Source organism: Carcharhinus amblyrhynchos, chromosome 11, assembly GCF_965287045.1.
Source record: "Carcharhinus amblyrhynchos chromosome 11, sCarAmb.v2.hapA, whole genome shotgun sequence".
Lineage (NCBI taxonomy): Eukaryota > Metazoa > Chordata > Chondrichthyes > Carcharhiniformes > Carcharhinidae > Carcharhinus > Carcharhinus amblyrhynchos.
Genome location: NC_137334.1, coordinates 68,895,357 through 68,922,055, shown reverse-complemented (window position 1 = coordinate 68,922,055; position 26,699 = coordinate 68,895,357). Strand labels below are relative to the sequence as shown.

General features: G+C 41.5%; 1 protein-coding gene across 1 annotated transcript in view; it reads right to left on the bottom strand.

Annotated features, from left to right (window-relative positions):
* thsd7ba (thrombospondin, type I, domain containing 7Ba) overlaps positions 1-26,699 on the bottom strand; it is a 769,281-nt gene that overhangs the window by 41,913 nt on the left and 700,669 nt on the right. Inside the window, exons 22-23 of the mRNA XM_080198282.1 lie at positions 6,652-6,823; positions 52-225 (exon numbers count right to left, since the gene is read on the bottom strand). Coding sequence (XP_080054408.1) covers positions 52-225; positions 6,652-6,823 — 346 coding nt within the window. The remainder of the gene's footprint in view (positions 1-51; positions 226-6,651; positions 6,824-26,699) is intronic.

Genomic DNA, 26,699 nt, shown 5'->3' with positions numbered 1-26,699 from the left:
GCAAATTCGCCAATTGCATTTCTAATAATAGCCCCTTTGATTTGTTCTTACCTGTGCAAGCTCTCTCCTCCCATATTTGCTCAGGGCAGTTCTCCTGGTTTTCTAGTGCCTGAACAATCACAGCTCTGGAACGGGTTTGGCGGCCGGAGGTTTCGAACCTTTTTCCATCTAGGCAGATCAACTGGCACGCACTCCATGCTGACCACTCAGTTAGGTGACAGTCACCTGATGGTTGCAATTGAGATATTTCATAACCAGAATGCCTGGATCCAAAGTGTACAGCGATGATTCATGCACTGAATTAGACATTTGCATCTTCGCAGCAATATTAACTGAACGTGGCAATTAAACACTCTATGATCTCAGTGAAACAAGGCAGCCATTCGCTCAACAGTGTATACGATTGATGAAGTGCTAAACATTCTCTGGAGAAAAATAACTTGTGGAGTTTATGGCTTAAGTGATTCTTTTGTGTAATATAGTTAAAATGGAGCAAAACTATCTGCAAGAAAGGATGACAAAAGTAAAACTTGGATTTATTTAATGCTCTTGAAGACATTCCAATGCACGTCAACATCGAAGTGCATTCATTGTGATAATTCATGAAATGTGACAGTCGACATACTGACAGCAAGGTCCCACAAACTGCAATGTATACCCCAAACAATCAGATTCTTTCAGTGACGTTGGTAGGGGGATAAAAATTAAGAAGGACACAAGGGACAACTCTTATTTGATTCTTCTAAATAGGATCATGGCGTCATTCATATCCAACTGATAGGAAAGAGAGTTTGCCTTCTGATCTGAATGGCACCACCTCTGATGTTGCAGTGCTCAGTGTATGAAATGCCAGCCCATATTTTGCACTTGATAAAGTGTAGATGAGTTCACAAATGCACAGAATTCATTTTGGTTACAACTGCAATCATTGGAGATGACCAATTAGTTGGATACCCGACTGTACCGGTTTACTGCTAATAGCAAATACATTTACCCTGCATAGTGGAGGGGGCAAGATTAGCTAGATAACACAGATCTGGAACTGTGTCAACACATAGTGGCAGATCTATTCTCTCTTTCCTGTGAGGAAATACTATTCCATTCCCCAACAATGATAATTAATACTAACTTATATATTCAATAGATAAATTTCAAAAAAGTTCCAAATGATTACCCAACAGAGGTTAGACCTGAACCACTGAGCCACTAGTGAGCCAGGTTGAAACAAAGTGCTAGCATGAAAATCGACCTGAAACATTGGTCTGGATTTTCATCCTTGAGGCAGATAGTGGGAGTTGGGAAAATTCCCGGTTTGGCCTGTCCTCTTGGGAGAAACTTCCCACAAAAGTGGCATTCTCATTTCTTTTGTGGGGGGTAGCTGGACTGGAATTGGGTCAACCAACCAGGGAGGCAGCCACCAGGGCTGTGGGATGCCAAGGCAGACTGTTTAAAAGGTTCAACTCAGTGCTGTAATTATTTGACCCGGTTAAATAAGAAAAAACAGAAAGGCCCTCTACCCCTTACCCCTCACTCCCTTTCAGAACTCACTCCCCATGCCATGACACCTCATGGCCCTCCCATGTCCCCATGCTAAATTTGGCCTGTGCCTATTTATGTGGCCTGCTGCCAAGCTCATCTTGCCACATCTTAGTCACTTATGGCCATGGTTCAGTAGCAGAATGTTCTCCTCTTTTCCATTATCCTTATCAATATTTACAGAAGTAATTATCATGAAAATCCTGCCTCCTCCCACTTCTGCTTCCAGACATTTCAAGCGACTGCAGCTAGACACACAACAAATCAATCGGAAGCAAGGCAAACCAACCACAGAATCAAAGCCAAAGCACACAGCAACCTGAGACCACAGGGAAAACACAAACAGGTCAGACACAGAACAAATCCTGCAGAAAGACAGGCGCATAATTTCAGCACAATTTCAGAAGTCAGTGGAGGATAAAATTAGACAGTCCCTGAAACGGATGCAGGGATCAGGCTGCACTAATAACCTGCACCCATCGAGTGAAGGCACCATGGCAACTTCATGCTGCCTGTTCATTATGACTTCTGCATGCAGTCAGTATCAACTGCACTGTACACAACAGCAGAGTACCCCCAAAATCGTAACTTCCTTGCACCACTTCAGACTTCAGGTTAGCCTGCACCTCTTCCAGCATTGTAGGTGGGGCAAGTTATGCAGGAAGTGAACTTCCAAATGCAGTGGGAGCAGATCACCATGCACAGCATCACAAGTCAAACACCAAGGTCCTGGAAGCAGCTTGCACGAGGGTCAATAATCTCACACATCAAAGTCAAGTCAGTGAGTTTCAATTTCTGTCAATCAAGACTCAGACCTGACATCCTTAATCGTTATCTCACCTTCACGCTCTTGGCTCCACCACAAGAGTCACACCCTTTCACAGCTTTCACATTCTGACAGTGAGTCAACCGTTACAGCTGCATTAGCCAAATGATGCTAACCGTATTTAGAAGGCTGAAGCAGTACTGATAGGTACTGAAGATGAAGGCATCCTCATACATAATCCTTTTTTTCATATTTCACCCATCCCTCAGGTGGGATGTCTCTTCTCAGTTGCAAGCTGTAGACAGTGTAAGCATGTACCTCCTATTTTCCTTCCTCTTACCATAACCTTACTCTTGGACCTGGACCAGGCGAGCCAGGATATGAGGGTTAAGGGCTTTGTCCAGCATGCCCCAGATGCAGGGTGTCATTGACTGCACCCACATGGTTCTGCAAGCGCCATGGTGGCATGCAGCGCTATTCATGAACTGCAAGGTATACCAGTCTCCCAATGTCCAGATTGTGACCACACAAAGTGTATCATGCAGGTATGCACCCATTTCCTGGGGTGGGGAGCATCCACGTCAGTTACATCTTGAGGCACCCAGCTGTCTTCCAAGGAGAGTGGCTGCTGAAAGGATGGCTCCTCAGGGCCAAGGGGTTCCCATTCAGAAGGTGGTTGATGATGCTAGTGCAGAGGCTACACACACCTCACTATAATCAGGCTCATTCATCAACGTGCATTCTGGTCAAGCAGGTGATTGGATGGCTGAAGAAGTAAATTTTGTAAATAACCTGAGGTTCCTCCTTCTCCATATGGGCCTGCGTGGGGCGAAGGACTAGGGGTGCCTTCATAACATCTCATTCTGGAGACATTCATGGCAAGGGAGTGAAGAGCTCTCCAGCCACAGAGTCTGACATCAAATCAATAATGTGGTGCCAGTGAATCGTCCCCATGCAGGTGCCCACATTCATGAGCAGGGCACTAAAGCCATTGGCAGAGTGCTGCAAGAGGATGATGATGACGTGCGCTGAGGACAGAGCAGTGCTCCTCTCATCCTCAGCGAACAACCTGACTCCTGATGTGACAGACAGCTGAATATATCCTGGCAAAGAACGGGCTTATTATGGGATTCAGAGATGCTGGATAGCTTATCACAGTCACCACTGCCTCCCCTCTCCCCTCCCCAAGGCCAAGGATCCTGGTGTTTTTCTCCACGTTACATCTGAGATGGGCAGCCACAGGTTTGGTGGGTGGGGAGAGAGGTGTTGGAAATGTGTGATGTGGCTGGGAGTGAAGTCACACCATGGAGGTATCAAGAGTGTGTGAAGAGGTGCAGTGGGAGACATGAGGAGGCAGACTGACCCTGGCTACACAAAGAAGGCCATTCATCTTCTTGCAGCACTGTTGTTCCGTTGCCTTCTGCAGCGAGTTGGCACTCGCTATGGCAGCTACTGTCTCCCAGCCAAGGTTGGTCACCATGGTGCTTGGATGTCTGCAGGAAAGCAGGTAAATGACACTCCACTTCCAGGAGTCTGGTTAGGGCTCCCTCGGAAAATCTTGGTATTGGCTTCCTGGCAGCTATCCCCGTGAGTGGATATGGAACAAGTGCTGGTGAAGCGTTCAAAAAGAGGAACCCACTTATTGCAGAGATTAAGTTTTTCCAGGGTGAGTGAATCAGAGGCAAGCTGCCATGGGCACAACATGAATGACATGAGAAAAAGAATTATCCAGAGAGATTCAATATTTGGTAAGATTTCTCGTTGTTTGCACCAGTGGAATTGTCACTGGTTCTCTCCCCGGAACCAACACTTCGAAAAAATATCATAAGATTCCTCCCAGTATCTTTAAACTGCTGCAGGTGTCTAAGGACCATGGCAGTACTGAGAGCTCCTTTAAAAATTGTGAATGCATCAAATAACAGACTGTCACAAACATCTGGCACACCAACAAGTCCACTTTAATGAGCCTTTCCAGGCACAATGAAGGAATTAATGCACAAAAGGTTCCAGCACAATTCGAGTAATCTATTCACAACCAAAGACAGAAATTGTTGTAAAACCTCAGTAGATCTGACAGCATTTGAGGGGAGAAAATACAGCCAATGTTTTGAGTCCAGATGACCCTTCATTTAGTGCTCTATTGTTCCCTTTGTGTTCAGGAAGAAAGGCCAGACCAATAAAATTGGCCCCTGAAACTTTAACCCTGAGGGGGAAGCAGTCTGAAGCTGATGAATGCAGAACTCTTTGTTGGACGAAATGGCAGCTTCAGCCTGCAAAAATAAGCTGTTATCTTGCTGGAAGACACTTTGCAGTTACTGGTGTCAAACTGGCCGCCGCAGTTAAATGGAGCATGTTGTTTGCATCCCACACCCGCTGAAATGTCAGAGAAGATGGCCCCATTAACTACAAATACACTTTCATTGAAAAGTCTGAATTTTGAACACAAGTCGGATCAGCTTCTTTATCAACTCGGGCCCAAGCTGGTTTTTCAAAGTTGGGACATTGGGGATGATGGGGTATGCCTTTATCTTCACACTGCGCGCCCCCCACCCTCCGCTCCCCTCCCCGCCCGCACTCCAAACCCCCCAGGTAGGTTGTCTGGCATTTTCATATTCCAGCTCATTTTCATTCCAGAAGAATCAATGGACTGAAAATTAGATAGGTTCTGTCAAGGGAAAGCAATCTGCTCCAGCAGATTACAGCCTAGGTGGTAGGGAATGGACCCCCTGTTACTCTGTACCTTGATTTTAACACTGATAAGGTAGCTTCAGCAAACAAAACCATAAAAGAGTGTAACAGCAACATCAAACCAAAACTTTCACTTTTTCTTTTTTGAGAAACTAGTTTTCAAAACAATGATTCTGCATAAGCTCCTTTATAAGGAAATGTGAACTAAAACAGAAACACATTTTGAGGACTGATGAATTATAGGAATTATAAGCAGTGGCTGACAAGTGAGAAACTGTCAGAGTTTTTAACTGAGAAGGACTCTGATTAAGGGGTACTTTCCAAACCATGAACTGCCAGACTTAACCTTTTGAACCACCCTTGAAGGACCTCTTTATGATCTAAGACATCTTCTAAAAATCCCATCCTACAGTTGGCTGCACAGCTGCTGAAAGGGGACTTTCTATCTTTAGTAAATTGGTTCTATGTGAGAAACCTTTCGACAGATCTTTATTAACACTCCTCCGCAGTTGGTCAACATTAGCAGTCAGTCACCCCCAGAACTTACTGATGATTACAAGGTTCTACAAGAACTAAATAAATACAGGTGGCATCTTGCAGTGTAATATCACATTGGTGAAAGCGTCAGCTATAACAATATTTCAAAGAAACAAACCAGCAAGGTGCACACTGCCTCAAATGATTAGTTGATGAATTTTAATGAAATTTGATGAAAGAACATTGACCTGAAATGTTAAATGTTTCTCATTCCACAATTGCTTCCTGGCCTGATGATATTATTTCCCCAATATTTGCCACATCTATTTCAGCTTTTCAGAATGCAAAGACTCATAGAATCCTACAGTGCAGAAGGAGGCCTTTCGGCTCATTGAGTCTGTACTAACCACAGGCCCTATCCCCATAACCCCATGCATTTACCCTAGGTAGTCCCCCCTGACACTATGGGACAGTTAAGCATAGCCAATCCACCTGACTCGCACATCTTTGGACTGTGGGAAGAAACTAGAGCACCCAGAGGAAACCCACGCCGACATGGGGAAAATGTGCAAACTCCACACAGACAGCCACCCAGGCTGGGGGTCAAACCCAGGTCTCTAGCGCTGTGAGGCAGCAATATTAACCACTGTGCCACCACACTGTCCCATTTGCTTTTGTTTTAATTTTAATAATTTTATGGTTTTAAAAACAATGGAAACTTCTTCAGTGAATAAACTAACATTTGATATCCTAATTATTAGTACTGTGTCTGCAGTATCAGTATTGGTTTGGCATCTGCTCTAGCTTCCCCCTCATAAACATTAAAGATATGATATAAACTAACTAAATAATACCAGAAACAGCATGTAACATTAAAGAGAGATATTGCTGTTCACAGCAGCTTATTAAGGAATAATTATACAATAACGTTGATGTGAACAATGAGTAACAAATTGCAAATATTGAAACTAATGTCACAAAATTCCCATGATCTTTTTTGTTTTATGACACATTAAAATTGTCATGAGTAGAAGCAAAGCATTATAATAATGTTTTTAAAGATGCTTAATTTAGTTTGTCATGATTTTCATGTCCTATTTCAATAAATTACCAATATGATAATCGTAAGTGCTCTATTAATTGATCAGTTCATACACATGCAAGACAGCCATATGACACTTTACCTGGACAAGGCACTGAACAACGGACTTTTATTTCCAACTCACTATTGGTTTTCCCAACTGGTCGATTACTACACATTTCACTCTCCACCATCTTTGCTGAATCAGAGAGTTTCCCATCATGAACGACGCATGACAGATTACGCACTTTAAAACCATCACCGCACTGTGCACCCTGCAAAACAAAGTAATTGCTGATAATGGTCTTTCTGCGGCATTAATTAAATGACTATTATAACTAAGATCTGGACCAAATCTAAACCAAGCTAGGCGGCACAACAGCACAGTGGTCAGAGTGTGGCATCTAGGGGATTTTCACAGTGACTTCATCGCTGTGTTAATTTAAGCCTACTTGTGACACTAATAAATAAATTTTAAACAAATTCATAATTGAGAAATTTGAATGTGAAAATGGCGCTACCTGGATTTTCTCACTTTGGGAAGATTTTGGGCAGGATTTTCCGTTCACACTCGCCCCCATACTGGAAAATCCCATCAGAGGTCAATGGATCTTTGCATGGTCCGCACTGCCACCCCCTCCCCCCGCAACAATTCCTGCGGTGGGCGGGATGGGAAAATTCCGCCATTTACCTTTTAAAAAAATCTTATTTTCATTATTTCATCTCTGCTTCCCTATCCTCATGCAGGATAGTGGAAAAGCAGTTCAATGAACAAAATCCAAGTCACAAAGCTAAGTTCTGAAGCAAATTTAAACCTTATGCCTCCTGGCAATTACATGCTAATCAATTGTGCTCAACAGCAATCTGGGAATGAAACAATGGGAGTCATGAAGAAAAATCAATATACATGAGGCAGATTTTAATTTCTTATTCTGAAATACACTTATCTGAAGGCAAAAATGTGGTGGAGAACTTTCCAATGGCATGTTAAAATGCAATGACAATCCATATACATTCTTTACCTTACCTTCCTGACAGTCTTATTTGCAGCCACAAATCTTCTGTTAACATATTATGAAAAACATGTTGTTGGGTTGAAAATGTAATTATTCTTTATCTTAATAGTACCTCAAACAAAGTAACTCAAATGACAATCTGTCGTCAGATAATACATTCTACGTATTTATTGGGGGAGTATTAAATCCGAATTGAAATACATAAAAATGTTCCTCTATTCTCTTCTGTGAACAGACTGGCACAATTGCAGTTAATAATATATTTGTATGTACATATGTTGAAATCTATGTCAAATTATGTAAAATTCAGTACATAGTGATACAATGGTTGCTATCAGTGTTAAATACATTAAATTGAAGAACTAACTTGAAAACAAAATTGCTTTATCATCCAACCCCATCTATTTTCCATGCAAATATAATCTTATGATAGATTTTCTGCAATAAAATATTTCACCTGAAATGCTGGCGTGCTGGCAATAAATTAGTTCTGTATCTCACTTTTACCTTTCACACTGATATAGCATTTCAATGTATAGATTGGGGAACTAGAACAGGCAAATCTCAAATAATATAGAGCAAAAAATAAATTTGCAGCAGAACACCATGTTCAGCCCTGCACTATTGCAGTGGTCCTAAATCATAGCTATACTTTTCCACCATACTTAACAATTAATTTCTGCAATTTATGTCTCCACCACAAAGCTTTCTGATCTGTGTTTCTCTCACATATTTCTTTGCCTCACTTGCTCGTAAAGACATTCGGACACATTCATTGTCGAAATAAACTCGAAAGGTCAAATGGCGTACTCCTGCTCTTATCTTGTATGGTTTCTGTCACTCTTTGTAAAGACTGAAGTATCAACAAATTGTACAAAAACAGTGCCCAACTAGCTTTAGACTGAAGATATTGTTGTCAGTAACTTGCACCAAAAGTTCTACTGTTCTGCACCAAATATGAAGTGTTCTTTGTAATTTTAGCTATCAAGGTGATTTTGGAATTAACAGCCTTATCAGTGAAAAGGCAAGAGCAAAAAATTCCAATTGATTCTTCAAACATTATTTCCCTTCTGTAAATTCATGTTGACTTTGTGCAAATTCATACAAAAGGTCACGCAAAATAGAAAATTTGATAACTAACTAGTTAATTGGCATCTGGCTGAGGGAGAAATGCCAAGTAGGATAATAGAACTCCCGATCCTTTCCTCACCTGCTGCCATGTGAGTTATTAAGTCCACCATAAATGGCTAAGGTAGTGGACGTCAGTTTAATGTCTTATTCAAGAGACCTTTACCAAGGTAACGCTCTTCAGTACTGCACTTGAGTGCCCGCTTCAATGGTATGCTCACATCCTGGAATAGGCCTTGAACCCAAACCAACTGATTCACAAGAGAATATTAAACTGAGCCATGTTTAAACCCAAATGTAATCTAACATTCAATCCCAATATAAGACTTGGAGACTAATCTGGTTATCAAAGTTCTTTGGAGTGAAATAAACATTTTTTTATGGGCTCTGAAGTGTCTTTATACCATTTCGGTATGTATTATGTCTCTGATGAACAATAAGATGAAAGGGAGAAGTAAAACTGCAAAAATATAAACGCATCCATTCATCACATGACACTGAATTTACAGACAGCCCTCTATGTTGACAACAACGCCATTACTATGTACGCGCCTATCAATTTGAAAGTGAATTTCACTTTGTGGCCTCCATTGGTGTGTTTGAACAAGTTAATATGTACTTGACATACTCATAATTTAAAATTGGTCTCACATGATAAAGTTTGAGAAAAGTGGGGCTGGTACTAAAACATATGGGTGGCTCTGTGGCACAGTGTCTATCACTGCTGCCTCGCAGTGCCAGGGAACAAGGTTTGATTTCAGCCTCGCTGACTGTGTGAAGTTTACACATTCTCCCCATGTATGCATGGGTTTCCTCTGGGTGCTCCGGATTCCTCCCACGGTCCAAAGATGCGGGGGTTAGGTTGGGTTAGTTTAATAATGACCATGCTAAATTTCCCTTTAATGTCAGGGGGACTAGCAAGGTGAATGCGTGAGGTTACAGGGATGGGGCCTTGGTGGGCTTGTTGACAGTGCAGATTTGATGGCTGAATGGTCTCCTTCTATGCTGTAGAACTTATATGAATTCTATTCTACGAGTCTATGTAAACATGAATTTTTTTTTAATTCACCTCTCCTGTCTGCAATACCTGGGGCCAAGTAATTTCTTGATTTTAGACTTTTCTAGATTACAATAAGATGTTACAATGTCTAACCACAAGTGTATGAACCAGAAGATGTCACATATATAAATATTCACCTGATAAACAAAACAGTGATAAAGCAATCAAAACGTGGTTTTTCGCTCTCAAAATACCACACTAAAATGATGCTGATGATATTGAGGGAATGCTTGGGTCTGGTCGAAAATTTACAGATAAGTAGTGTTTCCGAACAATTGATTTTCGATCTGGAGAGGCTACAGTGTATTATGATTCAGGTTAGTTTAATACAATATTTTTATAACATAATGGGAATCAATAGCCCCTCTTCACAGAACAAGATGAAGACATGGAAGAAATTCTAATCTAGGGCTGACAGTGTTGAAAGATGTACATCTGATAAAATTATTGGAAATAGATGACTGAAGAAATTCTCAAAGGCCCGAGCCACTTCAGTTGCTCAGTGGTAAATCTAGAACGTATGCAGGATACCTTCCATCTACAGGCTGGCACAGATTTGAACAACTTGTCATCATTTGGAATAATATTCTCCCAGGACTGAAAGTCTACGAATTTTTCAACTGCCGTACTTTATAAGAAAATAGTGGGTATTTGCAGAAAGAATTCACCCTTTAAAATGTTGCCCCCGAAACAAATAGAAAAATCTGCTACAAAAAAAATCAGGTCAGAAGAGTATGCCATATCTACAGACTGGCTCCGCCCACTGCGTGGATCATCCAGACCCGCCAACAGTCAATGGAAAGTCAACAGACTTTTGGCTGGGTCACCAAATCTCCCACAGCAGTTCACACCACAACAAGTCCAGAAAATCCCGGGCACAGTTTGCTGATTTCGCTGACATTTTGTTGTCATTCCGCAGATCATTCCTTTTCTCTCGCCAATAGAAATAGCGCCAATTCATTGTTTCATCCGAGGATAGACTGACCATGTTTTGGATCTGAATGTGTCAGTTGTGGCTCGGTCAGTCACAATGCCGCCTCTGTGACAACTGAGCCACAGATGACGCGAATCAGTAAGACTTAAGTGCACAAAGGTGTTATAGGTGTTTTTCAAATTTAAATTTCACTTGTAAATATTTCACATTACACCAGATTTACATTTTTCATGGGCACAGCAGCATTATACATTGAGGCTAGCTTAGCCCAAGAGCTGACTAATGTACTGACACATCTCATGGCTGGCATGCAATGATGATTACAGAGAACTCAGGGACATTTCTTTATTAAGGAAGAAACGATGCCATGTTTTTGTATTCATTCTTTATTGAATGTTCATGTTAGTGTCCGGTGTTATAATTGCTATTCTGTGGAACAAGATTGAACTTGTAGACTCAGCTGACCTTCTCTTCCATGCATTGTAAATGTCACTTTCTGGGGAATAATTGAAATGCTGCAGATGAATTCAAAGCCTGTAAGGACTCTGCAAGGTTACAGTCTGAGATGGACTCACATGTGGGCAGTCCTAACCCCATTAGGCCCTCATTTTCTTAACTTGACTGACTGTCCATCCTTTCCCCCACCACATCCTGAAGACCAGACCCTTCCTTCCTCTGCTCTGCCATGCCCCATTCCACACCCACTCCCACCCCCTTCAGCACTACTCACCCCTGCCACTCACAAGCCTCCATACAAACTGCCAGTCTCCTGCAATCCCCCCATACTGCAGAGTTCAACAAGAAAAACCACTGACCTCGGACACAACCAGCTGTTGCATGCAATCTTTAAAAGAATGAGAACTGAGTGCCACAAGATTCTCATGCAACTATCTTGAAAGATAGGGCATAATTTTAAATATTTCAATGCTAATAAGTATTTATGGCATGTAAATTGTCACTGGACTCGTAATCCAGAGACACAGAGCAAGATTTGGGATTGGGATTCAAATCCCGCCATAGGATAAAATAAAAAAATTTAATTTAAGAGTCTAACGATGGCTATGGAATCATTGTCAATTGTTGTAAAAACCCATCTGGTTCACTAATGTCCTTTCGGGAAGGAAATCTACCATCCTTACCTGGTCTGGCCTACATGTGACTTCAGAGCTACAGACTCAAATTCCCTTTGAAACCCCCTTTACAATTGCGGATGGGCAATAAATGCTGGCCAAACCAGCAACGCTCATATCCCGTATAAATGAATATTAAAAAAATGTGCTACAAGTGGGAAATTGCCACAGTGAGACATGAGGTCCAACGTGCCCTAAACGCACCGCTGATTTAATGGGCAGGATTTACCACGCAACTCCCCACGTTTTACATTGGCGGGAGACGGCCGACCATTGGTTGCTGGCAGGATCTTCTAGTCCCGCCATTGCCAGCAAGATTTCCCACTGACTGCAGCCTTCTCCGCTGGGAAACCTGCGGTGGGGGTGCGCTATTGGTGGGACCAAAAGATCCTGCCAGCAAAAATGGCTGGGAAGTTCCAGTCAATGTCTGCATCGCAGCCCATCATTGGGAAATCAAAATTTTATCTGCTACATAAATCAGTCACCACCCCCCCCCCTCCATACCATGTTCCAGCTCTCGCAGGCTGCATAACATTACATCCTCCTCCAGATATTTAATGACAAACAATGGCAGTGCGCCCCATATGTCTTCATAAATTGAGGATTACATTTCATCCAAGTACCAGCTTGATGACAGGTGTGTGCCAGGTAGCTGATTACTCTCCCATTGAGGAATTTCCTGAGACTGTGGTCTCCCTTGGAGCTGCTAGTTGAATCTTAAAAATGGACCAGTTGCAGCATGTGCCACTGCTGCAGCTGGGTGAGCTCTCCGGCTTCTGTGCAAATATCAACAGGAGAGGCACAAGGGTCCAGCTGTGCTGGGAAAGTGAGAAACAGCAATACCATAGGAACCTGAGACCATTCAACCCAAAAAACTCTTTCTGCCATTCCGTGAGCTCACGGCTGATTCGTGGCCTTCGCTTCATGCCACTGAATACTGTTAGTTAACAAAAACCTACTATTCTCAAATTTAAAATCCACAATTGATCTAGAACGTAAGAACTAAGAGCAAGAGTAGGCCATCTGGCCCCACAAGCCTGCTCTGCCATTCAGTAAGACCATGGCGGATCTTTTCTTGCCTTAGCTCCACATATCTGCCTGCTCACCATAACCCTTGATTCTTTTACTATTCAAAAATCTTTCTATCCTTGCCTTAAAAATATTCAATGAGGTAGCCTCAACTGCTTCACTGGAATAAAGCACATATTCTAGCTCTACGTCCTGGCTACGAGCACTGCCTTACCATAATATCTGACAGTCAGTCATGGTAAGTGCAATATATGCTTACTCTATGAAAGTCAGAGAATCATAAATTACAATTTCACAAATAAAGTAATAGGCATTGTTAGCAATGAGATTCTATTTATTCCAGTACAAATAACTCCTGCTACAGACTGTAAAGGCAAAAAGATAAGGTCTCTAACTGCCTGTATTTTATCCCCAAACCTTCAAAGGTTCCAGTACGCTTTGAAACATCTGACGCACACAAAGCTTTAATTTCACACTTACCAGTAACTTGTACACATTTTAACATAGCCTAAAGCAGTGGAAAACATCAGAAACTATTCCCAGAAATGATTAACATTGCTGTAGGAATTAATTAATAGATGGCAAATCAACATTGCTGCAATGCAAGGTACTTGTGGATTGGAAACAGCCTCTCTCCAGAGTAATTGCTCACTACATTCCAACAAAGAACTAAAATTAATTAGTTTTTTTTAGAAAGCAGACACCAATTAGCACTCACAGAATGTTATGTAATGTTTTAAATGCACCTGGTACAGTCCCTGGTGAAATCTGTCACAGTTCCAATCTTCAATCCAAGTGATTCTATTTTCTCAAACAGAAATTCAGAGACTAATGAACAGTTCCTCTGTTTTCTATTATTTTTTTCAGCAGCCCTGTTGGACTAGGTCCATCATTTTATTTTTAAATGAGATCAGTTTTCTGGAACAAGTATCAAATTTATGACAATGAATCAAAGCTCTATTTAGCCTTCTTCCATTCAGAAAGGCAAAAACCTTTTTTCTTTCCTTACTCTCTTGCCATTTCACAATGCAGCCAATATTTCAAAATATTTTGAACAGAAAACAAAACAAGGATCAGCTTAAAGGTGGCATTTCACCCAGGAGGAGTGATAGCAGGAACCTGGAAAGACTGAAAACCTGAAAGGAAAGCAGAAATGGTGAGAATGTACTGGAGCATGAGCAGCATTTGGTAGGTTAAGGGTTGCTATCCATCTCAACACATTTCCTGCAATCCCATGTACTTTAACTTCACTTAGTGTTCTGCTATACGAAACCTTGCTGAAAGCCTTCAGAAACCACATCTACTGGTTCTCCATGGTCAACTCTGCTAGATGCATCATCAAAAAATTCCAATAGATTTGTCAAGCATGATTTCCCTTTTGTAAATCCATGCTGACTTTGCCTGATTATACCACTAACTTCCAAATGCTGAATTATAAAATCCTTGATGATGGACTCCAGCAATTCCCCCGGTATTGACATCAGGCTCACTGGTCCATAGTTCCCTGTTTTCTCTCTACAGCCCTTTTTGAATAGTGGAATTACATTAGCTATCCTCCAATCTGTAGGATCTAGTCCAGAGTCCAAAGAATTTTGGAAAATAAGCACCAATGGATCTATTATTTCCAGGGCCACTTCCTTAAGTACCCTGGGATGCAGATTATCAGGACCTAGACATTTACCATCTTCAATCCCATCAATTTCCCAAAACTATTTATCTGCTAATGCTGATTTCCTTCCGCTCCTCACTAAAACATGTTTCTTTCAGCACTTCTGGCACATTATTCATGTCTTCCTTTGTAAAGACTGAAGCAAAGTATGAATTTAATTCCTTGGCCATTTCTTTGTACCCCATTATGAATTCTCCTGTTCCTGACTGTAAGGGGCCTACATTCATTTTTGTCAATCTTTTTCTCTTTACATACCTATAGGAAATTTTACAGTCAGTTTTCATGTTCCCCACTAGCTTACTTTCATACTCTATTTTTCCCTTCTTAATAAATCCCTTAGTCCTCTTTTGCTGAATTTCAACCTGCTCCCAATCCTCAGGCTTATTGCTTTCTCTTGCCAGCTTGTACGCTTCTTCCTTGAATCTAATGCTATCTCTAATTTCCCTTGTAAGCCATAGATTGGCCACAATTCCTTTACCACTCTTGTGCCAAAGAATAATAAACAACTTCTGGAGTTCACCTATTTGTTCTTTAAATGCTTGCCATTGCCTGTTCACAGTCTTTCCTTTCAGTAATGTTCCCTAGTCCATCATGGTGAATTCATGCCTCATACCATCGTAGTTACCTTTATTGAGATTTAGGACCCTGGACACAGAATTAACTACATCACTATCCAACAACAAAGAATGGATTTTTTTTTTAGCTTTGATTTGTAGCTATTATTTTAACAAGTCTGTGATCAATTTTAAAAGTACTGACTGAAAGTTGCTAATATACTGGCATGTGATAAGTGCCAGTTTGCATGACTTCAAAGGGACTTGTAAGATAAAGCTTATTTTAAAAAATACATGGATATTAATAGATGCTTTTGAAAAACTTAAAATATCACTTTTTTAAATTACTCAGAAACAAACTACTGATGAAACCAGTAACTGGTTCTGTTTGTTTTTTTTAAGCAATTTTCATTTATTTAAAATTAGGCTGCTGACAGATGGTGGACTAGACCCTGAATAATAGAACCTTATTTTCTGACATAACCCTATTTTCAGTTGTATTAATAAAACAGTTGCAGGTTGCTGCACTTAGGTACATCACGAGATGCCTAAAAACATTCCAATCTAAAACACTGGTTGTGCTGGTTTATTGAAGATTTTGAATTTGACTATGTACAAATTAGTTTTAGCAGGAACTTGCGCAAACAAAATTACTCTCCAAAACTCACCCGATTTATTGCACCCAAAGCAGGAATTCTTGGCTAGTCAATATAGCTCCAAACAAAGTGGGTGGGGTTCTCTGACCGTGCTCGTCTGAAAACCAGAACCCCCTACTCGAATTCAATGAATCTTTACATAGCCCACTTTCACCTCCCCACCCCCTCCGTCCACTAGATTTCCAGTCAGGATGGGAGAATTCCAGCCTGAACATTTCACCTGTTTTAACCATATGTTCCACAGGTGAATGAGGCAAATTAAAGGAGCCACAATGGGGATGGCACTATTGGACTCCACGGGTGGAATTTTCCCGTCCCGCTTGCCACGGGAATCATAGCCAATGGGACACAGACTATGCAGAAGTCAATTAACCTTGGGTAGGATTTTCTGGCCTTGGGGGCGAGTGCAGCTGGAGTATCCTGCCCCGCAAGTTTGATTTCATGTTTTGCATCACACAATAGTTTAAATTTTATCAAAACAGAATTTTTTTTACTAAATATATTAATTTCAAAAGAAAATCCCTGTAGGGAGAAATCGCCATCTTGGTGTGCGGGCAATCAATGCCATTACTTACATAGAATCATAAAATCCCTTAGGAGGCCATTTGGCCCATCAAGTCTGCACTGACCACAATTCCACTCAGGCCTTATCTCCATAATCCCACACATTTACCCTGCTTGCCCCTTGACACTAAGGGACAATTTAGCATGGCCAATCCACCTAAACTGCTCATGACTTATGTCATCTCCAGCTTTGCTTTCTCCGAGGATCCCTTAGAAACCCCAACTTGTCTAACTTGCTGCCCTTCTCTTAGTCCTCGTGAAGCTACAGTCCACATCAACCCACATTCTCACATGCCCACATTCTCCACTTTGATTCTTTGCACATGAATCGGATAGGAATAAAGGGATATGGTCTCCAAAAGGGTAGGGGGTTTTAGTTCAGTCAGGCAGCATGGTTGGTGCAGGCTGGAGGGCCAGAAGGCCTATTGCTGTGCTGTAATTTTCTTTGTTCTTTATTCTTTAACCTCCTTGCTTCGAACATACTGAACCCAAAATCCTTATCCTTATTTACAGAGGAACATCAATAATCTGTATTGACATAGTGCCTTTAAGGTAATGAAGCATCCCAAGGTGCTTCATGGGAGCATTGCTACATGGTATGTGACACAAGGCGACATTGGAAGAATTAGCTAAGTTAACCAAAAGTTTTTCCAAAGAGGTGGTTTAAATGAGGAAAATGGGTACAGAGGCAGAAAGGTGTAGAAAGCATTTTCCAGAGTTTGGGGCTTACTAATAGAAAATGTAGTCACAAACAATGAAGGAATCAAAATTGAGGCTGTATGGCAGGCCGAATTAGAGGAGTACACAAATCTCAGAGGGTTGTAGGGGTGGAGGAGATAATAGAGATAATGAGGGGCAAAGTCATGAAGGGATTTGAAAACAAGGGTGAGAACTTTAAAATCAAGGCTTTGCTTGACTGGGAGCCACTATAGATCAGTCAGCACAGGGGTGATAGGTGAATAGAACTTGCTGCAAGTTAGGGCACAAGCAGCAGAGTTTTAGTGGAGCAGGACTCAGTCATTTAACCCCTCAAGCTGATTCTTCCATTCCAATATAAGACCATGACTCACCTCCATCTCAACTCAATGCACTTTACATACCTTCGCATTAAAGACTGAGATTGATTAAATTTTGTTAAATAAGGATAGGAAGGGATATAGAACTAAAGAGGGAAAATGGAGATAAAGTACAGATTAGCCATGATTTAAATGAATCACAGCATAATCTTGAGGGATTGAATAGCTTACTTCTGAAAGCATGTTTCCTTTTATCGCTCTGCTTGGCATCTATGTGAAGTTTTTTGGGATATTTACTGTGGTAAAGATGTTATACATGTACAATTTGTTATCTGATAACCCAACTATTCTATGAAATTCCTTAAGGGCACACATGTATAGATGTGGACTCTCAAACAACACTTGTATACACAGTTGCAGAAAGATGTCTGGAAGAAGCCAGTAGCCTAGAAGTTAATTGTCACTGTCACCTTGACTGCTACCAGAAAAGCAGTGGCTACTGCAGATTGAGTACTAAACTCTGCAATTTACAGCATAGGTCGATGAGAACTTATCTACTGAGCCTTATTCTCCTCAGGCACTGCATTTCAATGAGACAGATAATTTGTTCTCAGCCAGAATGGGTATTGCTTCTTCTACCATTCTCTAGTTGCTGCTGTCAATGTTATTAATGGTCCTCCAACAAACAATTCTGCAATCAGAGTACAGGCTGCTCCTGACAGCAGGCAATATTTATACCTGCTTCAAACAGACCTTAATACCTTCTGGTTTAGTGAGGAAAATGTTAACTGTGTTCATTCGTGGAAAATTGAAACCAAATTGTATCTTCCTCAGAATCATGGCAAAATGCAAAATGGCATGATGGCATCGACTGACAGCTGATTATCGGTGGCAATTACACAATGTCTCGGATGACACAATGATGTTTATCATGCCATAGAGTCAAAGAGTCATTATGGCACATAAGGAAGCCATTCAACCCATCAAACCCATGCCAGCTCTCTGTAAAGCAATCCAATCTGTTCCATTTCTCTCATCAGAACAGACCGGAGTAGGCAATTCAACACATCAAACCTGTTCTGCTATTTAATGATGTGGAGATGCTGGTGTTGGACTGGAGTGGCACAGTAAGAAGTCTCACAACACCAGTTGAAAGTCCAGCAGGTTTATTTAGAATCACAAGCTTTCGGAGAGCTACTCCATCAGGTAGATCCACTCATCTCTCCTCATAGTTTAACCCCTGAAGTCTTGGTGTCATTCTTGTACATCTCTATTGTACTCCCTCCAAGGCCAATATATCCTTCCTAAGGTGTCGTGTCCAGATCTACTCTCAGTACACCGAGTGGGGTCTAACCAGCGTTTTGTATAAGTGCAGCATAACTTCTGCATTGGCATTCCATTATGTTCTTGATTACTTTCTGTACCTTAGACTGGCATTTTAAAGATTAATGCACCGGAACCTCCAAGTCTCTTTGGACATCTACTGTATTTAACTTCATGCCATCTGGAAATCAGAGGATCTATCCCCATAGCTCTGAAAGTTTATTTCTGTCATGTAATTTCCTTTTAAAATAATTCATCATCTCTGCTCCACCACCCTTATTAGCAGTTAGTTCCAGGACAGTACCACTCGTGTAAAAAAAAATGCACATTTCTCTGCATCTCATGCCAAAACCCTAAATCTGTGTACCCTCGTCCTTGTCACATCAGCTAATAGGAAAAGCTGTTCTTAGTCTATCTTACTAAACCTATCATAATGTTGTACACCTCAATCAAATCTCTCCTGAGTCTTCTTTACATAAGAACATAAGAAATAGGAGCAGGAGTAGGCCATCTAGCCCTTCGAGCCTGCCCCACCATTCAATAAGATCATGGCTGATCTGTCGTGGCTCAGTTCCACATTCCCACCCTCTCCCCATAACCCTTAATCCCCTCTCTTATCAAAAACCCATCAACCCGCGTCTTAAAAATATTTAGCGAGGCAGCCTCCACCACTTCAACGGGCAGAGAATTCCAGAGATTCACCACCCTTTGAGTGAAGAAGTTCCTCCTCAACTCCGTTCTAAACCGCCCCACCTTTATCTTGAGGCTGTGCCCCCTAGTCCTACTGTCCTTTCTGAGCGGGAAGAGTCTCTCCACCTCTATCCTATCCATCCCATTCATCATCTTATATGTCTCAATGAGATCTCCCCAAAGGGAACAACATCAACTTTTCCAGCCTAACTTTGTAGCTAAATCCCTTGTCCCAGGAACCTCTGTGGTAAATCTTTACTGCACCTTCTCAAGAACCCACACATCCTTTCTAAAGCGTGGTGACCAGAACTGGTCATAATACTCCAGCTGTGGTCTAAACAAAGCATCATAGAGGTTCAGCATAACTTCCTTGCTTTTGTATACAATACCTCTATTTATAAAGCCCACAATCTCATATGCTTTGCCAATGATTCTCTCAATATTTCCTGTCACATTCAAAGATCATTTCCCCAATGTTCCACTGTTCTGCATGCGCTTAAGCATTGTGTTATTTAATCTACATGAATAGCAGAAGGACTAGATGGGACAAAAGGAAAATCTTTTTTAAGACGAGATTAGTGAGTGTCTGGAATTTGCTATCCAAGTTGGTGGTGGAGAAAGAAACGCTAAACTCTTTTAAAAAGTACCTGGATATGCACCTTAAGTGCTGTAAGCTACAAGACTATGTGCTGGGTGCAGGAAGATGGGAATAGAAAGGGCACCTGGGTTTCTTTGTGTCAGCATGAAAAAGATGGGCTGTATCATTGCTACGGTTCCATGGTTCTATTGCCTTGCCTTACCCCTCAGCCAAAATGCATCAACTCACACTTCCCTGCATTGAGTTCTATATGCCACTTTTCTGCCCAGTCTACCAACACACCCATGTCTTTTTTCAATTGATTGGTATCATGTTTCTCTCAGCCATACCCCAGAGCTTGGTATCATCGGCAAATGTTGAAATGTTACTTTGTTTCTGATATCCACATCATCTATAAATGTCAAAAAGGAGTGGTTCTGGCAGTGAACCTCAGGGAACCCCTCTGTCCACCATCCTCCAGCCTGAAAAACAATCACAACTTGCTTTCTTTCCGAAGACATTTTTATTTTACCCAACCTGAGCTTTTACTCTCTTGTGTTAACCAGCTGATTATGCGATACTTTGTGAGCTGGTTCATAGGCCTAGTGCAATGATTGGATAATCACAAAATAAGGCCACCCAATCTTTCCCAAGGCAGCAAATACCACAGGGAATTGAATGCAATATCTATTAAAGCTGGATACCCTGTAAATTAATAAGTATTGTATATTGAATTTAGTTTGACATTTTCCTTATATTTAAAGGGAAGTACGAGTGATTGTTCTGATGGAATTGGGACTTCAATGGAAAGAGAAAAATGGAGGTGCTGGTTTCCTGAATAGCTCAACACTTTAGTGAGCTTGTTAAAATTACTCTGAGACTTGTGTTCTGTCCCACTAGCTCTATCTCCTGAGACTCTTTTTTTTGGTTTCTTTATTGCTTGTGCCCAGTGAATCTGATGCTCATATGTGTACAGTTCCAGGAGCAAAAATTGGATTGATCAGAAGTGGAAATTGTGGCTTATCCAGTCACTGTCCAGTTGTACTTAGACCAACATTAACGCTCTAATTGTGATCAGGTATCTGAACAAAATTCCATTTGGATGCAGAGAGCTTTTTGGTACATGAATGGTAACACTTTGCTGTTTTTTAGAAGAAATCCAATTTTCCTCTGCATTCCTGACCCTGCTTCACTTTCCTCTGACCTTTTGGCAGGTTGGAAATGCCCAATGTTAATGCACACCCACCTCCACTAAGATCGGGTTCCCCGATTTAAATGGGAGATAAAATCATATTTCCTCCTGCACACCATCTTCATCTGATGCTGTAGGGTTTTGGAAGTTAACTGAAAACACACCAGACTTGAGAGTTCATGAAGAAAATAGAAAGATTGTTGTGGAATCAGGAACGTTCAGAAAGTAAGTGCAAAATGTTTCACACTTTCAAATATATTATTTGGTGCTGTATTGTAACGTAGATGTATTTTAATGCAGTTATTCAAAATAGGGATGTGTCCTGCAAAGGTAAGTTAACCCTTACATTGACCTGCATTGTGTAATAGTTCACATGCATTACAGTTATTTCCAATGAGAAAGCACAATAATGCAGTGGAAAATGTTACAAAATATCCTGTCAACCTGTGCTATCATCTTTTAAACTGTGATTTAAATAGAGCGACAGCTCTGGTTGATAATAAAAAATGCTTCAGAGACTTGAAAAACATTTAAACACTTGCTCCTGTCCATTGATTGACACACACTTAGCTTTAAAATTGACATAAACACTTCTATTCTTCCCATCACAGAGATTACTCTATTCCTTGAAGAGCTGTGGTCATTATGAATGTTTGGTTGAGTTTCAAATACTAATGAGTTTCATCTGAGAAAAAGTGACAGCATTAAGAGGTTTTAATAACTGATTGCTTTGATGGATTCCTGGTTTGTTGATGAACACTAATAGTATCACAAATATTACAAGCTTTTTTTCACATTGGCAAAGTACATTTCTTCCTTAGTATCATGGATAGTGTATTTGACGGAGGCATTTATTCAATGGTGTTAAGTTTACATTTTTCCCCATGGAATGTAAAATATTTTTCATCAATATTGCATGGAAGCTGAGGATACTGTACATAATGCAAAGTGGCTTTGGTGTGTAGATGGACATGCATAGAGGGGGATTAGGTGGCAGGAGTGTGAGTAAATGGAATGTGATAATAAGGGGTGAGGTTTAGGGGGTCTTTAAACAATGTTAGGAGTCATGCTATTGTCACTGAGAACCAAGTTGAACTTCTCACTGGCCTGCCTTGCTACCCACACTCTTTCCATACTGGTTTATAGCTCACTAATTGCACCGTGAACCCAAACTCTGCAGAAGGAACAAAAGTCTTGGACAAAATTGCACATCCATAGGATGTGCAGTTTGTGAGTCACAAAGTAGTTCAACTCGACAAAATATACCTCCCAAGAGGAAAATCCAGCCTCATGGATTGAACTATATTTGCCTCTACTCATGAAGCCACCAGAACAACTTTACAAAAGATAGACCTGATCTCTCTTTAGCAGATTAGTTGGTTGGGGAGATTTTTAGGGTTAAGGTTGGTAGTTTAGACTTGTCAGAAATTCCACAACATATATCCTCAGAAACGATTATTTTACTTGGAGCATATTAACAGTGAATTCTGCTGAAATATCAATGTGGGTAAATCTAATAGGGCTTTATAGGGCGAGGAATTGAATACAATATAAGGAACTGAGTTAAAGAAATAGTAATATTTTAAAGCATCACACTAACTTCATAGAATCATAGAATCTATGGCAATGGAGACAGGCCCTCCGGCCCAAACTAATCCACGCCAACCATCTAAACTAATTTGCCTGCATTTGGCCTATATCTTTTTTAACCCTTCCTATCCATGTATCTGGCTAAATGCCTTCTAAATGTTGTCAATGTTTCTGCCTCAACTACTTCCTCCGGCAGCTCATTCCACATAAGTACTACCCTCAGGTTGCCATTAATTGTTTCCCCTCTTAGCTTAAACCTATGCCCTCAAGTTCTCGATTCTCCAACCCTAGGAAAAAGACTGAGTGCATTCTCCTTACCCATGTCTTTCATGATCTTATACATGTCTATAAGATCAACCCTATGTCTCCTATGCTCCAAAGAACAAAGTCCTAGCCTGTCGAATCTCTCCCAATGACGCAGTCTCTGAGTCTTGGCAACATCCTTGTAAGTCTCTTCTGCACTCCCTTCCGTTTAATAATATATTTCCTGTAGCAAGGCGGCCTAAACTGAACACAATACTCCCGGTGCTGCCTCATCAATGTCCTGGACAACTGCAACATAACTTTCCAACTTCTATACTCAATGCCCTGACTGTTGAAGGACAGCATGCCAAAAGCCTTCTCCACTGCCCTATTTACCTGTGACTCCACCTTTAGAGAACCATGCACCTGAACTCCAAGGTCCCTCTGTTCCATGGTACTTCCTAAGGTCTTACCATTCACCGGGAAAGTCCGACCTTGATTTGACTTTCTGAAATGCAAAACCTCACACTTATCCGTATTGAAGTCCATTTGCTATTTCTCGGCCCACCTTCCCAGCCGATTAAGATCTTAAAAGAGTCATAGAAGTCATAGAGGCCCAACTTGTCCATGCCACCCCATTTTTAACCCCTAAGCTAGCCCCAATGGCCCCGCTGCAATTTTTGATAACCTTCCTCACTGTCTACAATACCAACTATTTCAGCGTCATCTGCAAACTTACTGATCCTGCCTTGTACATTCTCATCCAAATCACTGAAATAGATAACAAACAACAATGGGCCCAGCACTGACCTCTGAGGCACACCACAAGTCACAGGCCTCAGGTCCGACAAATATCCTTCCACCATTACCCTTTGCTTCCTACCATCAAGCGAACTGTATATCCAATTTGAGAGCTCTTCCAGGATTTCATGTGATTCAACCTTCCAGAGCAGTCTATCATGTGGGCCTTTATCGAAGGCCTTACTGAAGTCCATATAGATTACATCTACCGCCCTACCCCATCAATCTTCCTGGTCACTTCATCAAAGAACTCTAACGAATTTGTAAGGCATGATCTGCCATGCACAAAGCTGTGCTGACATCTCCTAATCACACTCTGTCTTTTCAAATGCCTGTATGTCTTATCCATTAGAATCTTCTCTGGTAACTTACGCTCCACTGATATTAGGCATACCGGCCTATAATTCCCAGTTTTTGATTTGCAGCCACTCTTAAATAATGGCACAATTGGACTTGACATTAAAACTGTACGAAAAGTATAATACATTTAATTCTTTGTGAACTACAGTTGCCTAAAAATATTTGTTTATGCTCATCATGTGTCAACATCCCACAACACGATCTCAAATATTAAATCAAGCCAGCACTGTCATATTTCATGAAATACAGGATCATTTAAACTAATAAATGAAATAGACAACATGACAGAGAAAGAACATACTCTTCTGCCATTTCTAGCCAATTATACAGGGGAATTTTTACATGGATGAACTTGAATTTGCCTCCATCCAGCCTCATGGTGAACCTTTCTCCAAAACATTAATTGACAGCTCACACAAACAGGTTGTGAAGATAGCCAGCATTGATAGCTGTGCATCAACTATCTGAAAGTGCATGATAAAACTGGATGAAAAACATCCCATTCTCAGAATGTACAACACGTACCAATACTCAGTAAATTTTGTAAAACCCCATTTCTGAAATCTTTCCAAAAACAGATAACCACAACCCTGACACCTCCCACGTAAGTACCACAAAGAAGCACTATCTACAGAGAAGTACACATGCCCACAGAAAACACGAACTGGCACTTAATGTTCTGACAAAAACTTACCCATTTCTTTAAGGCAAATAAGGTGATTATCAAACGACATGATCAGGATTTCATGTTAACTGCTTGGAAGTGCACAATGCATGTCAATTAATATTTTTATTCACTCACAGGGATGTGGGCATCACTGATACGGCCAGCAATTATTGTCCCTCACCAATCGCTCTTGAGAATGTGAGCTGCCTTCTTGCATACAACTGAATGGCTTGTTAAACCATTTCATAGGACAGCCAAGAGTCAACTAGAGTCAAGTCTGGAATCACAAGTAGACCATACTGTGTAAAGACATAAGACTTCTTTCCCTACAGGGCATTAGTCACTGTTTTCTACAGCAGTACGATAGTATAATCATCAAACTATATTGACGCTTGCTATTGTTTCAGATTCTATTTAATTTTTGGTTAGGCCAGGACACATGGCCCTTACATTCCAGCTTGAGATGCAAAGGACTGGTGCCTTGTTCATTGAGTTTGTCTAGCCTCTTGCATAGCTGACCCTCTAAATGTCAAGCATCATTAAAGCAAGCAGGTTGTGGCGGGTCAGCATTTAAATGGCCACACATAAACAGCTTTAGGTGATTGGTAGTTTCAGCTACTTCCAAACCAACCATGACATAAGGTGCCCAAGGGACATCTGAGATCATCAACTAGAGTTCATTAACAGCCAACGTACCAATCCAACATTATAGGGCTCTGGGGCCATGTGGCCATAGAGTCATAGGGCCCTATTTACCATTTTGATTCTAAGTGCTGGGCGGACTTGAAACTGGGACTGTTTCAGATCCGATATTTAGACCCGTTCTCAGGCACCCCCATACGCACTCTGCCTGAAAAAGTATCAGCAATTCGAATCGCGCTGCACATGCGTGGGCAGGGCTTGACGCGCCCAAAATCCTGCAGCTCCGATCAGTGCCTCCAACTGCACATGCGCACAAAAGAAATGATAGAACGCTGCTCCCCTGCCACATCCCTCGCAGGCTGGATATTGCCTCCCCCTGCCTTCCACAGACACTGCCCCACCCCCACAACGTTACTGACCCTCCCTTAGCCCTCACCCCTTCCATCACCCAGATTGATTGCGAGCCCCTTTCCCCCTCCCCCCCCACCCCCCCCCCCCACCAACCTCAGGCAGAGTGGCAATGGACCCTACCTTCCGCCTCACTGATCACACAGTGGTAGTGGACCCCCTTCCCCTTCAATGATCTCAGGCAGAGTGGCAGCAGACCGCCCCCCCCCCCCCGCCACCCCTTTCCCCTTCACTGACCATAGGCAGAGTGGCAGCAGACCTCCTCTTTCCCCCCCCACCCATCAATCTCAAGCAGAAAGTCATTGGAACCTTCCCCCTGACGACAATCCTTGTAACCACACTCTGGCTTTTGTCATCAAGCCAATTTTGTATCTATTTAGCTATCTCACCCTAGAAAATGTAAGATTTAACCTTATACAACAACCTATCATGCGGTACCTTGTCAAAGGCTTTGCTAAAGTCCACGTAGACAATGTCAACTGCGATGCCCTCATCTACCTTCTTGGTCATCCCTTCAAAATACTCAGTCAAATTCATGAGACATAATTTTCCACTCACAAAGCCACACTAACTGTCCCTAATTAGTCCTTGCCTCTCTCAATGTTTGTAGATCCTGTCTTTCAGTTTACCTTCTAACAACTTACCCACCACAGATGTGAGGCTCACCAGCCTTTTGTTCCTTCTTAAACAAAGGCATAACATTTGCCACCCTCCAATCTTCAGGCACCTCACCTCTGGCTGTCGATAATTCAAACATTCCTGCAAGGGACCCGCAATTTCCTCCCTAGTCTCCCACAACGTCCTGGGATACACTTCATCAGGTCCTGGGGATTTATCTATCTTGATGTGCTTTAAGACTTCTAGTACCTTCTGCTCTGTAATATGTGCACATCATCACTACT